The sequence below is a fragment of the Sceloporus occidentalis genome, unplaced genomic scaffold (genome assembly GCF_023333645.1).
Source record: "Sceloporus occidentalis isolate IW3139 unplaced genomic scaffold, rSceOcc1.0.p SCAF_258, whole genome shotgun sequence".
Lineage (NCBI taxonomy): Eukaryota > Metazoa > Chordata > Lepidosauria > Squamata > Phrynosomatidae > Sceloporus > Sceloporus occidentalis.
The window spans coordinates 123,246-137,696 of NW_028317238.1; the positions used below are offsets into that span (position 1 = coordinate 123,246).

Here is a 14,451-nt window from a genome sequence, read left to right on the forward strand (position 1 = left end):
GTAATGTAATGTGGTACCGGAAGAAACCAACCCTTTTGCCGGAAAAGGGACATGGAAACAGATTCACGCGGAATGTACCGGGAACAAACGTTACAGATTGCAAGGAAGGCGAACGTTAACCAGGTGGGGCTTCAGGTGTTCACTGTCCTCCTACCCCCCTCTCCTCCCTTAACGCTTGGCCCACTTCCACACAGCTCTGTGACAGGGCTCTGGACAAACTGTGGGACGCGGGGGGGAGGGGAGTGAGGGGCCTGAACAATGCTGAGTGACAGTCCCGAATCAGGGGCCCCAGAACGTCTTGCTTTGGAGAACCAGCCTCCGCACAGCCCTTTAACAATTAGGGTGTTTCAGAGGCCATTTTGTAAAAGGCAATCACACCTTTAGTATTTCCCCGCGGCCGACTACCGACCCGCTCCCTATAAAACGAGCGCATACCCCGTTTGCTACTAGCGTGACATCACCAAGCGCGCCCACCGGCACAAGCCGCGCCCACTTATGACGTTCCACGCTTCCTACACATACTGGGGTCGCGAGCTTGTCAACATCGCGCAGAGGGCGGGGTCTGGTCTGAACGTCAATGGGAGGGCGGATCTGCGTGTACTCTTTCCTCAGAACAGTCTACTAGGGGACCAGGTAAGCTGTGCCCGCGGGGGGGGCCCGGTGTGGCTCCGGCATTCTGGGGGCCCCCCGGTTAAGCCGCTGGCGGTCAGGGAGCTGCAGTCCGTCCTCTCTGTGGGGGCCGCCTCATCGCAGCTGTGCCCGGCCGGCTCCCGTCACGCGTGCCTCAGATTGTGGGTGACCCGCGGGGTTAATTTTTTTGCTCTTAAAGCCTGAAGATTTAACTTAAATGCTGCCATCAACTGAAGGGGTTAAATGCAGAGTGTCAGAATGATGCAACTTGCATTGTTTAGACTTTAACCCCGTGCAGGCACCGGGGGGCTGCAAAATGCATTAACCCCATAAGTCCCAGTGGGGAATTTTAACTTTCCCTCTGCTTTGGACCCTCATTTAATTTTAACCATGAATTTGCCAGGTGGCTTTTCCATGTTTGAACCCGCTCCCCCCCCCCCCGTGGTCTGATAGGTATGTGTGTTTATATATATATATATATATATATATATATATATATATATATATAATCTATATATATATATATATTTTTTTAACCCCTCTCTCTCCGCAGGGACTTGAGAATGGATCCTCGACGATGCTAGGACTACAATGGGAAGCGCCGCGCTTCGCTGTTTCTGTTATGGTTGCCTCTTCACTTCCGTGACCTGGACGCTTCTGCTCTTTATCTATTTCAACTTTAGCGAAGAAAGCCAAGGCGCCAGACATGTGCCCGTCAAGGGGCTCGAGCCCTATAAACCATACCCGAAAAAGATCTATCCCCGCTTCTCCCGCGAGTCGCTCATCGCCGGCGACAAAGCTCAGAAGATCCACGAGGACGATCGCTTGGGGAATCACGTCGGAGATCAAGGCGAAAACAGTCTGGATTTCTCTCCCGAAATGGGTAAAAAAACCAAAAAAGATGGTCTGAGAGGTCGGAATCTCCAATTAGTGCGTCGGAGGCTTAGATGCAACGAGAGGGTGGTGGGAAAGTGGAACAGCCTCTCGACAGAAGTGGTTGAGGCTATGGATATCTCGAATCTAAGACGGGACCAACGACTGAGTAAGGTCTGAGTCTTTATGGCAGGAATAACTGGCGACTAGACGGGGCGAGCGGGTCGGCCGGCGGATTTTGCGTTGTGTATATTTTTATACGAAGCGAGTGCGTCCCTCGAGCTGCGGTTTGTGTCATTAATGTTATTAAAGGCTTTTAATAGACGTTTTTAACATTTGGTACAGAAGGGCATTTGGCGGCTCCAATATGTCTCCGTTTTCCTAACGTTGATCATATTTTCCTTCGGCGTCCTAAACCATTTATTATGTAACAGTAAGTTGGATATCCTGGCCCACGCAGCTAGCAATCTAGACACTGAAGCGTAGCAGAGAGTTGGGGGTCTGGACTCGGCGGGGCTTTAATGATCCGCTGAATCTCCTCCTAGCAGGAATTTGCACGGATTGTTTGCAATCCTTTTCTTGGCTCTCCTGACTGTTTAATAACGTAGCACAAGCGTGTATTGTGTCCCGCGTGGGGGCCCGAGATCCAATGCACGTGACCCAGGGGTCATTTAAACCCTGTAGGGGACCCTTCTACCCTCTACCGTAAATTATAATATATAAATATATATATAATAAATTATTATTGTTTGAGTTCCACAGGGTAATTCACACCACTAATAAATTATATATACCTTTTAATAATTGAACGTTTTATAATTTTGCTGAGAATAGCATTCAGTAGCGTGTATAAAGCGGGGTTAATCCCAGGCACCAGATTCTCCCGTTGTCTTGTGGAAACTTTTTTTTTGGTGTCTTTTGCATTATCTTGCTTGGTAATCATATTGATTTATTTAGTGTCGATGCTGGAATACGAGGACGTTAAATACTTTGTTACATGGAAGAAGCTCAAACTTCATCATTTTTTATTTTATTTTTTTTTTTTCCTGCCTCTTTTGCATGAACTGTCTGCTGTGATACATTTATGTAAAATAACCCATTCTTTTTGTATCCATGGATAGAATATTGAATTATTTTATCAATGGTTGTCCCTCACCGATAAATCGCCAGATACTTTTCTGCTCCGTTAAATATGTGCGTTATTGACTTTAATTTTGAATCTATTTGAGTTGATACTTGGTGGATCTGTTGTTTTTGAGTTGCTTCGCTGTCATATAATTTATTTATTAAATGACTTTAGACCTGGCCGAGTTCATGAATCCCCTGTGTTGTAGGCATGATATTCAGCGAGAGAGACCAGGATGTGCGTGACACAGGATATCAGAAACACGCCTTTAACATGCTAATCAGCAATCGACTTGGCTACCACCGCGACGTGCCCGACACAAGGGATTCAAAGTGAGTGCCTCTTTATTATACGGTCGTGGCTCTGAGTCTTCACGGGGTGATAAAGAGGCAGACGAGGTTATTAAACGATATCGGTTCGAGGAATCGCGGCTTCATACGATATACCTGTTGCGTACCTTTTACACAGGTGTGTTAATGGTATGGATTCAGAACCCTTGTTCTGATTGTATTTTAAAATCCAAAGATAAATCCTACATCCAGTCACCGCGACCTGACGCTCTGCTGCCGTGCGTTTTGTTTTTTTGGCAGGTGTGTAAAGAAAACGTACCCGCGGGATCTGCCCCTCGCAAGCGTCGTCGTCTGCTTTTACAACGAAGCCTTTTCTGCTTTGTTACGGACCGTCCACAGCGTGTTGGATCGCAGCCCGGGCAACCTGCTGCAGGAGATCATTCTGGTGGATGATAACAGCGACCTGGGTGGGTGGCACGATCGTACCTTTTAACGGGGGCTACAGCCGAACAGGCCGACCAGAAGAGGGGTGTGTATATGTATAATCTAACAGACGTACAGGTGATCTGGTGAAAGGCATGTTGTGACATCCCCGCAGGGAAGGTATTTAATTCTCATTAGTACTGTTGATACAATCGGTGCAGCTTGTAAAAGTGTTTTTTTGCTGTTTTTTTTTGTTTGTTTAGATGACTTAAAGAAAGATTTAGATGATTACATTGAAGAGAACCTCCCCAAAAAGGTGAAGCTTGTGCGGAACAAGCAACGAGAGGGGCTGATTCGCGGCAGGATGGTTGGGGCATCTCACGCCACGGGTGAGATTATACGTGCATACATGATATTATTCCCGTGTGCAATGCATGGCTATACACGAATCTTCCCAGGAATGAACATGGACCACGCAACATCTGCCAGCATTAGGGTTTATGCTTTTTATCTTTCATTCTGTGCTTAAGTTTTGAAGACATTTAGGTTTCAAAGATTATTTAATCAAAGCAGAGCTACTGCTCTACCTGGACCTCGCATACCGTCCCCTTTACAATGTATTAACCCATTCTCTTCCAATGAACCGGTAATCCCTGTATTGGTTATTTAAATCTGCCGACACCGTGGATACATGTTTACTGGTTCTGCGTATTTAACGTGGTATCGGGAAAGGTGGTTCTTTTGCTGTAATCGGGATCTTGTTGTGGTTCTAAGACTCGCCGCTTTGTTACGGTGTAAGTGTAGGTCTCACCGTTTTGTCGTCCCCGCAGGCGATGTGCTGGTGTTCCTGGACAGTCACTGCGAGGTGAATGAGATGTGGCTGCAACCTCTTCTCACTCCCATCAAGGAGAACCGAAAGAACGTAGTGTGTCCAGTCATCGACATCATCAGCGCAGACACGTTAATTTACAGCTCCTCACCTGTTGTGCGCGGGGGCTTTAACTGGGGGCTACACTTCAAGTGGGACCCTGTTCCCTTGGTGGAATTAGAAGGACCTGAGGGATTCACTACGCCTTTTAGGTAATGGAGCTGTGTTATGGTTGTCACATGCTGTGAAACTATTATCGCGTGATTTAACTAGTGTGCAATAAATATCCATAAGTGAGACTGTATCTATTATCCCTGATGGTCATCTTAAAATAGTTAAGCTAAAAATAAGGCTACCCCAAATGTCCTGCCAGCAGAGTTGTTGTCTTATGTTTTTCTCCACCTGACCCCTGGTGATTTGTGTCTGGAGTGTGGGTGATGGGAGTTATTTAAATATCGGTGAGTGTTGTGCTTTTAGAAGGTGAAAAAGTATGAATGCATCATATAGAATGGCGATGGGTGTCTGTAGATCCAAACCGCGCCTCTGTCCGTTCTATCCCGGGTGTAAATGAAATCTAAGAAAAGACATCCCTTTAGAATTATTCAGGCACCAGAAACAGCAGATCTTAATGTTCAGTGAGCCCAAATTGACTATTCTTCCTTCTTTCTAAAGCCAATTTAGAGCTATAAGTATTGTTGGCTAAATGTTTCCCTCCTGGCTTGACTGCCTCTGTTAATTAGACTCCATAGGACTGTTCGTAGGCCAGGTGGGATCGCTCCGTGGTTTGGGGTCCGCAGACGTGTAGACTGCCAGACTGTTGGATATGCTTCCAAGATTTTAGTCCACATGGTGGGTCTGAATGGTGTAAAGTTTATAATCCGTGTGTGTGTGTAGGGTGGCTTGTGTTGGCAGTCATACGAAACTGGCTTTAGCTGCTGGAGTGCAAATCCCATAAACCTCAACCGCTCACATTGGCTTAATGGAAGTAGCTGCCACTGCTTCGTAGCCTCACCTAGACGGCCGTTTAAAATATGGTGCAAGAAACCAAACAAATTGAAAAGCCACACACATAGAGAGATTGTGGGGGGTGGGGGGTGGGGGGTATTTATTTTACTCCGCAGAACCTTAATTAAGTGATTCCTGTCTCGGTAACGGATGTACTCTACAGAGGAAAAGCCGGCGGGGTATACTCGGCTCTTCCGGCAGTGTGTTCTGGCACCGTTATTGTATGGCGCGAATGCCATTTGGCTTCTCCCGGAATCTAAGAGCCTATAAGGAATAGCGTTCTGAAGCCACGAGCTGGACGGATTTCTGGAAAAATGTGCTTCTGTTGGCAGTCGTATAAATTTCGGTGTCGCGGAGTGAAAGTGATTTTTTTTTTTTTTTTTTATTCTTTTCTTTATAGGATAAGGTTGTGTATAAATCTCTCCAATTTCTCATGAATCTTTCAAATGTGCCTTTTTCCTTTCTTAAATTGTTCGCTTGAAAAACATTTATGAAAGACGGGTTACACTGGGTAGCTGACGCATGCATATGCTGTGTGGAGATATACCACGTCCACCAATAATGTATAATATTACCCACGCTTACGCTGTCAATCAAAAGTTTGGGGTCAATTTGAAATTCCCTTGGTTTTAAAAGAAAACTAATTTTGTCCATTAAAATAACATAAAAATGGATCAGAAATCCAGCTCAGACGGGGTCAATGTTGTAAATGACTATTGTAACTGGAAACTGCTGTTTTTTTAATGGAATCTCTTCATAGGCGTACAGAGGCCTTTATCAATCCCATCACTCCTGTGTTCCAATGGCCCTTTATCACTCCCATCACTCCTGTGTTCCATTGGCCCTTTATCACTCCCATCACTCCTGTGTTCCATTGGCCCTTTATCACTCGCATCACTCCTGTGTTCCATTGGCCCTTTATCACTCGCATCACTCCTGGGTTCCAATGGCCCTTTATCACTCGCATCACTCCTGTGTTCCAATGGCCCTTTATCACTCCCATCACTCCTGTGTTCCAATGACCCTTTATCACTCCCATCACTCCTGTGTTCCAATGGCCCTTTATCACTCCCATCACTCCTGTGTTCCAATGGCGCGCTGTGTTCGCTGATCCAAGTAATGTCTAATTGACCCCAAACTTTATGTGGTGTGTGTGTATATATGTATGTTTTTTTTTTTTTTTTACAGCCAATTAAAAACCTTATATTTTTATTAATGTTTGTGGAACGTATTCTCTGTTGATTGATCCCATAGAACACCATTTTCACATACAGCTGGCTGAACACCTGCTATCTCAGGGGGCCGAAGCTCTCCTGTATTCCCCCATTCACTGTACTTTATATCTGCTGATCCGGATAAAATACAAGTCTGATCCAATATTGTCCTGAAGGGGCAAAAAAAATCTTTTTAAAAAAGAAATTTGATTTTCTCTCGTGAATTTCCTGATTCTAGAAGTGTGAGACGAATCAATATGAACGATATCAAACTATTAACACTGACATTATATAAACGATGTACGTCAGCTGGGAAAACCTGCGCTGCGTCTCCCCCCTGTTTACATAATAAGAATGAAATTGTTTTATTTTAGGTCTCCGACTATGGCTGGGGGTCTTTTTGCAATGCACAGAGAATACTTTAATACCCTGGGGCAGTATGACAGCGGCATGGACATCTGGGGAGGAGAGAACCTGGAGATATCATTCCGGGTAAATGTGGCTTCAGTCTGCATGTTTTATGATTGGGTGTATTTAGTGATAATACGGCAGTCGTCGGGTAATCTAAAATAAAACGACAGGATTTAGGATTTTATTCACAAACGGTCACTTACAGCCCAAGATTCACCAGAGAAAACTGGCAAGCGTTTTGGGTATCGGTACCTCCAGAGAGACCAGATGTATTATTGCGGGGCAAAAATAGTTATTCATCGGTGTATTGGGGAAACTTTGGCAGTAATTACACGAATGGTGCGCTTTGTTTCAGATCTGGATGTGCGGGGGCAGCCTGCTGATCGTCCCGTGCTCCAGGGTCGGCCATATCTTCCGTAAAAGACGTCCTTATGGCTCGCCGGGGGGCCAGGACACAATGGCGCACAATTCTCTGCGTCTGGCTCACGTGTGGATGGATGAATATAAGGTGAGAGTTATGAATCATCCTGTAGTGTTGTTGCATACATAGTTTGGGGCAAATCGTATTTTTTATTTATTTTTGTTTTTTTTCTGCTTCACAGGAACAATATTTCGCGCTTAGACCAGAACTTAGGAACAGAGATTATGGCGATATAAGTGAGAGAGTGGCTTTGAGGAACAGGTTAAAATGCAAGTCCTTCAAGTGGTATTTGGACAATATATACCCCGAGATGCAGGTCTCCGGGCCAAACGCAAAGGCCCAGCCGCCTGTCTTTGTCAACAGAGGAGCCAAAAGACCCAAAATCATCCAGCGCGGGAGGGTAAGAGATGCGGGGAGATTTCATGGGATTCAGACGTTCTTATTAAAATAACTGAAACTGTTTTCACGAATGCATCTTATTGAACTTAAATGTTTATTAATGATGTTAATAATAATCTGTTACATGCTGCAGGATCATCCACAATGTTGCAGTTTTCCAACATAAACAGGTTTTCTGTTTCGTCCACCAGACTGCTCCTAAACTGGGACCAGTAAAGCTGATCTAGCTCGCTTCACTGTTACCAGATTCTCTCAAATGTAGGAAAATGAATATGCTGGGACTGATAACGTCAGTAACGTGACACATGGTGGTTCTGTGGACATCCTTGAGTTACCAGCAGGAGCTGCAGCCCCCTCAGGAGAGAGAATGAAAATACAAATAATAATTTCCATATATTGGGTATCTGTTAATAAAGTGTCATCGAGATGCTAATTCCCTATAGGTTGGCCCCTCCTCTTTGCTGAAGGAATATATTAGCAGTGGTTAACACTTTGTGTGCCAGCTAATTTGCCTGTGGAGCATGGGTGGCCTACCGTGGATGGTAATCAATGCACTTATTTTATGGGGCTCTGAACAAATCCCGCCGGCAGCGTTGGCCGAACCGGGGCCGGACAGGACTAGTGCCAAGTACATGACCTGCACATCTGGCTGAACACATCTCCTGTGCAGAAAATAGCTGGTGGGGGGCAGAGGGCCAATGCATACGGGGGCTTTCTGTCGATTCCACACCAATGCATTTCAAGGGGGTGACACCACGAAAAGTAAAAACGTACCTCTCTTTTATCATTGCATGTGATGGCTGGAGGGTTTCTGTTCAAGCTGGAATCGATTAGATACTGCTAGTTATGCCACATTCTGCCACATACATCAGCTTACTTGAGATAAAATAGTGCTTTCTAACCTAAATGTCTCCAAAATCATTACACAGACTGTCGGTGATTCAGGCAAAAAGTATAGTTTTTATACATTTATTGATACCTTGGAGGTAAATAGTCTTGGACTGCTGGATTTAGAGAGAGGATAATGACTAAAGATTGAAGGAGATTGGTAACAAATACTTGTCTGACCGGTTTGGCTTCACAGGGGAAGAGCATTCTTCACGTTTTATTATTTATCACAGAAAAAAAAATAATAATTCAAAAGTACAAATATACGGCACCAACGCGTCTGAATGTAACCCACGAAAGCATTAAACCATATGATTTAGTAGTGGAAATGCGGTCCAATTCGCTACTTAATTTAGCTGATGAGGGTTTCACCGATCCCATCTGAATCCGCCTGCCGAGTCACAAATGTCCGTTCCTTTTCAGCTGATCAATGTGCTGACCAACAAGTGCCTGGCTGCGCAGGGTCATCCGAGCCAGAAAGCAGGGCTGGTGGTGGTGAAAGAATGCGATTTCAGTGATTCCGACCAGGTAGGTTCCCTCAATCCCTGAATGGTGTTTGTCGATTGATACAATTTCTTAAAACCCTCACTCAACACCAACACTAGTCGAGTGAGTGTTATATTTTTATACGTTGTTACACTTGTTTGTTTATTGGGAATAGGTTTTTTTATTTTGTGAAGTTGGAGGGTAAGATTTTTGAGATGGTCCTCAGTCAGAGCAGACGTGGTCTTTGAGCCGTCAGCATCTTGGCTCTTCCTAGATATTCACCTGGAGATCATTTGATGAGTTTGTAACACCGTGAGGGCTGGAATCCTATCGGGGTCTCGCGAGGACTTTTACGCGGTTCAAGCGTAGCAGCGGGACTTTAACGTATCGTTCACTGGCCGGCGTGAAGGCAATAGGAAGAAAACACGGTGTCCTGCAGAGTAACTCGCTAAACGTAGTCAGATCTGCTCGTCCAGGCGTTCTGAAAACAATCTGTTCTCTATAGCAGAGGAAAGCTCGCAGGTTACCCTGCACTCCTCGCTCCTGTCAGCCTTCCTAACCACACTGACCACTAATTGATTAATTGGCCTCATTAGTCTTTTCCTGGCTAGCATGGTGTTAACATAATACGTCGTTGCCTCCCCTGGATATCTGAACGGGCTTCAAGTGCTTAAGGAATTGGGTTTTATGATAGAAAAACGGAAGACTGCATCAAAATTTTGGAAATCGTATGCTAGGAGTATCCAATAAGTACGTCTGTTAGAGGATAGTCGGTGACGGCGGGTAGAACAATCTCTCCTCTGGCGTCGTTTCCGTGATTGTGAATACCTGTTCCTAACAGAGAGACGACGATGATGATGATGATATAATTCCCTTCTCTGACTTAATGCTCACATCATTTTTTTTTGTTGCTGCTGTTAGATCTGGACGTATAACGAAGAAAACGAACTCATTCTGAGTAACTTGCTTTGCCTGGATATGTCAGAGACCCGATCCTCGGATCCGCCTCGTCTTATGAAATGCCACGGCTCCGGGGGGTCGCAGCAGTGGGTGCTCGGGGTAAGCTCTTTCTGACCCAAAGCTCCAAATTCTATTTCTCTCGTTTTTGACGGGGAGAAAAGGTTTGGGAGAAAAGGTTTGGGAAAGCACGTCACAGATGACCAAAACAGGTAGTGATTTTAACCCTTATATTGAAAGACAGTCGGTGGCTGGCGTCGGTGGGATTAGTTATTCTGGGAGACCAAGGGGAAAAAAAAACTATTGAACTTTTTATATTTAAATGTAAATGAGAACCAATCGGTACTGTCTCATGCTGGAATGCTGTATGTTTGCTTAATGGTTTGATGGATGTGCACTTTAGCACCCCGTATAATTTTTGTTTTTGTTATTTTTTTTTGAATTGAGTCAAACTTTGAACAAACGGCCTCCATTTTTTACTCCCCCCCCCCCCCCCCCACAGAAAAGCTACCGTCTGTACCAAGTGTCTGTTGGGCAATGTTTGAAGATCATCGACCCGACAAGCCACAAGGGCTATGTGTCCATGGCTATCTGCGACGGCTCTCCGGCTCAGCGGTGGGATTTCCGTAGCTAAGGTCGAGCTCCGTACATGAAGCTAACTGATTCTGACGCTAAACCTTCCCGGCACGATCAGTCCCGGCTGCTATTTTAAATTTCTCCATCTTGTCAAATACTTGACATGCAGACGTCGTACAGAGGAGTTCTTCGAAGTATTTGCTTTTTAATCCTTACATGAATGTAAAGAATTTTAGGTCATAATTTGAGCATTTTAATTTGTTATAATTTTACCTTGTAGCCTGTCTTATATAAAAAAAAAAAAACTTAAGTTGATAAATCCATTTCTTTTAGATCCTGCTACATATTCATTTATATTTTAAAACCATTTTTAGCTGTTCTGGAGCAAAATGTTACTTTAAATACAGTGTTCAAAGGAAACCTACTGGGGGTCTGGCATGTCAGTGTTATATAATACTTATATTTTTATTTATCTTGAATCTGTGATTCATCTCATATTACACGGCTACATTTAGAGTAAGTTTGCTCGTTTTAAGACTTTTGTTTTTGGGTACAAGGGGGAGATTTAGCTCTGGAAAGTTGGGAGAAACCTCTATAGTACTACGGAGCCATAAACCTGGCTCCCTGGGACACTACAGTAGCTGCCATGATGCTCGCGGGTTGGCTTTAGTCCGATCTCTTGCTCTGGATGTAGAATAAGTTAGGAAGTTCTGAAAAAACGTCTCCTTTCACAGAGCAGATGTTCTCCGTAATGTTCACATATTTGGGAAATTTTAAGCGGCCTCATTCACTGATCCCTCCCTATTTTAGAACTTAATAAAAAGCAAAGCTGCCTAATTGTTTACGGGTGATGAGTCGAGAAAATGGAATTAATTATTCTTGCAGATTGGCAAATAAAGCTGTAAATGAAAGTTTATAAATTTGCTACTTAATATACATGTATGGATTGATTTACTTTTTTTGTCACTGCTTAAGATTTGTAATAAAAATTCTAAATATTAGTTTTTATTTTTTTTATTTTATATTTTGCATGGAAAAAAAATCCCATCCTTTCCCATTTCAGTAATGATATATAGTGACAGGGTGTATGACCTGGTGGTGGTATTTAGGATCCCAAATCCTCTGTAGTCTCTACCCCTTCAGAATTTAGAAGTTTTGCCTAGTTTTTCATAAACCCAATTCAGGAACAGTATTTGCTGGTACTAAGGCACAACTTAAAGGGGGAAAATATTTAAATTGGCTCCTAAGTTTATTTTTACATTGGAAAAGGGCCCAAAAAGAAATAATTTCTTTAAACCCCCCCCAAAAAAAACCTTTTGCTGCAGTCCCAGTGAACCAGTAAACTATAGTATCTAACACCAACTGTCTCGCACTCTTAATGCCCATCAGTCTCTCCACAAGTTGTTGGACCATCCCCGATTTATTGGCTTCTTCTACCTGTCAGTCATTTATATGTAACCTCCTACACAGTCCCTTCCCCTATAACCTCATCAAAGAGCGCCAAAATGTAGCAAATGAATTAACAAATCTTAATGAAGTTTAGGAGATTTTGACATTTTCTCGTCTGTGTCGCTGGGAGTCTTCCTCGTGTAGTACAGAGAATCGGAATGATGCTCGTAGATTCTTACATTCCTTCTCCTCTCCCTTATTATTCATCTCATCAGGTACCAGTATTATACTAATTGCATTTAGAAGCACTTAATACCGGTATATTCTTTTTACAGATTGTACCTTAATTTGTTTGACGCATCCCGCCCCCCCCCCCCCCATTTTTTTTTCTTATTACCGCCCTGCTGTATGCATTGTTGCACGATAATAACGACAGCCTATTACTGCCAGAAATGCAGCATTCTTGTTTACTTTTACCCTGAATGTTTGACCAAAAAAACCAATTAGGGGTGTTGGGCACTATTGAATCATGTTTTAGTTAAGCAAAACCAAAAAAACAGCATTAGAACTATGCTAAACTATTAACGGAACGGCAGCGCTTATCACGGTGCGGGGACGGCATTCTGTTTTAAGGTTCGTTGAAGACAACAATGGTTTCCCCCCCTCCAAAAAAAAGAAAAAAAAACTGTTCATTTACCAAAAATAGTCTTTCGGGGGACTGGCTTAAAAATATCATCTTGCCCTCCGCGTGGGTATAGTTATTGGGTAGCTAGCCCATAAAGCATTGAAACGGCAGTGCGGTTCAGAGCAGCTGTATTAACGGACAATCCCAACACGTTTAGTTGACTTTCTCTAGCATGAGGAACCATCGTGGGACCATACCTGCCCGAACACGAAACAGCAGGATAAACCTGCCTACAGGTATTACATGAAAGCACGGCAGGTCGCTACATCCAACGTGGTGGCTAGATCCGGAGATACTCTTTACTCATCCTATACAACTTGTAGTGATATTAAAGGCCCCCATGATCAGTATATTGTAGACAGCAGTTCCGAGGATTCTTTCTCCATCAGTTGTTGATGCAACAGATGAAAAGTTGCTGCATTAATAAGAAAAACGGGTGTGAAGAAGAAACTGCCGAGGCTGTGCCTCTACAACCTCGTATCGCGGCCCAATAAACGGCATCATACCCTTCACTAGACTCTGTATTGCGCTAATGAAACTCAGAGGCTACTACTGCCCTGTATTAACCAATCCATTAGAGTATAAGAGAAGCCGGTAGACAGCAGACCAGTAAAACGCAGTAATCTCTAGTACAACGCGTGTTCTGAGCCACCCAATAACCTTACTTTTCAGACATCGCATTCGATAATCGGACGGTTGCAGTGGTCGCAAAGAATTAACAGAATCAACGAAATCCTGGAAAGTGGCCTTAGCAGGAATTTGGATTTTACCTAATATGAAGCTTCAGAACTTGAACACGTGCAAAGAATAACCTCGCAATTTAATAGCAACAGAAAAGAGCGGTAATGACCAAAATCTATACTCCATCAAAGTTCAGTTACAGGGGAAAAGAAGTGATACGATCACCAGTATTACTGAACCACTATGGACCCCCCCTTCTCCTTCTGTCCCTGAATGTCGTATGTATGTGTGTGTTTCTAATATCGTTAATTTGTACACGGAAAGTAACAGCGATACGAGATTAACAAGCGCCATATTAACAAAAATTAACAGTATCACGCTAGTGAGTGAATTACGCTGTGGGGCCGAAACTGTAGATTGTAACTAACGAGACGTTCATTCTTGCACGATTTTCATGTTTGTGTATAAAGTATTACAACACATTTGTAAAAATGGAAGGTACATTAACAGCTGGAAAAGGGGAGATTTTATTTAAAATTAAACTAAATCCAGAGAATCTCAGGCTGGGACATTCACTACAAATCACCCCGAACAAAAGTCTGGTGATCGCATGGCATGTAAAATCCTAAAATCTGGGGGATAATGAATAAATCACCAAATATTATCAAGTAGCAGAGTGGAGAAACTGAAATTCCTCATAATGTATTGCGTTGAATAGCTGAAAAATAGGATTTCCAATTGTCTTTGAGCTTAAAATTCTGGTGGATTTTTTTTTTTGCAACATTAAATATAAAAAAAAATTCAAATACTTGTTATAGTTGTAAAATATTTTTATTTGTAAATGCTGATCTTCTAAATCTGTTTTCCACAAATTCCAAAAAAAACAAAACAAAAAAACCCATAACACTCTTTATACTCAAAAAAAAAAAATCTTTCTGTTGCCAACATTAGATACTATTTTACAGGACAGAAAAAAAACAAAAACCGTAGGACAAATACTGGTAAGATGTCGGGGTATTTTACAAGAAGAAAAAATATTCAAGAAACATACAGCTGTTTATCAAGAGAAAAAAATATATACAATTGATTTCTTCTGTAAGATAAAAAATACATCATGCCATATACATTA

The 14,451-nt window shown here is 43.0% G+C and overlaps 1 protein-coding gene across 1 annotated transcript; it reads left to right on the forward strand.

Annotated features, from left to right (window-relative positions):
• The first annotated feature begins 1,221 nt into the window (after nt 1-1,221).
• On the forward strand, nt 1,222-10,625 carry LOC149275904 (polypeptide N-acetylgalactosaminyltransferase 11). Its single transcript, XM_089504158.1, has 11 exons — nt 1,222-1,513; nt 2,838-2,961; nt 3,220-3,386; nt 3,606-3,731; nt 4,173-4,422; nt 6,804-6,921; nt 7,196-7,348; nt 7,443-7,661; nt 8,972-9,076; nt 9,956-10,093; nt 10,494-10,625. Exons 1-11 carry the CDS (start codon nt 1,222-1,224, stop codon nt 10,623-10,625), a joined length of 1,824 nt encoding a protein of 607 aa, XP_089360284.1.
• Nucleotides 10,626-14,451: the final 3,826 nt, after the last annotated feature.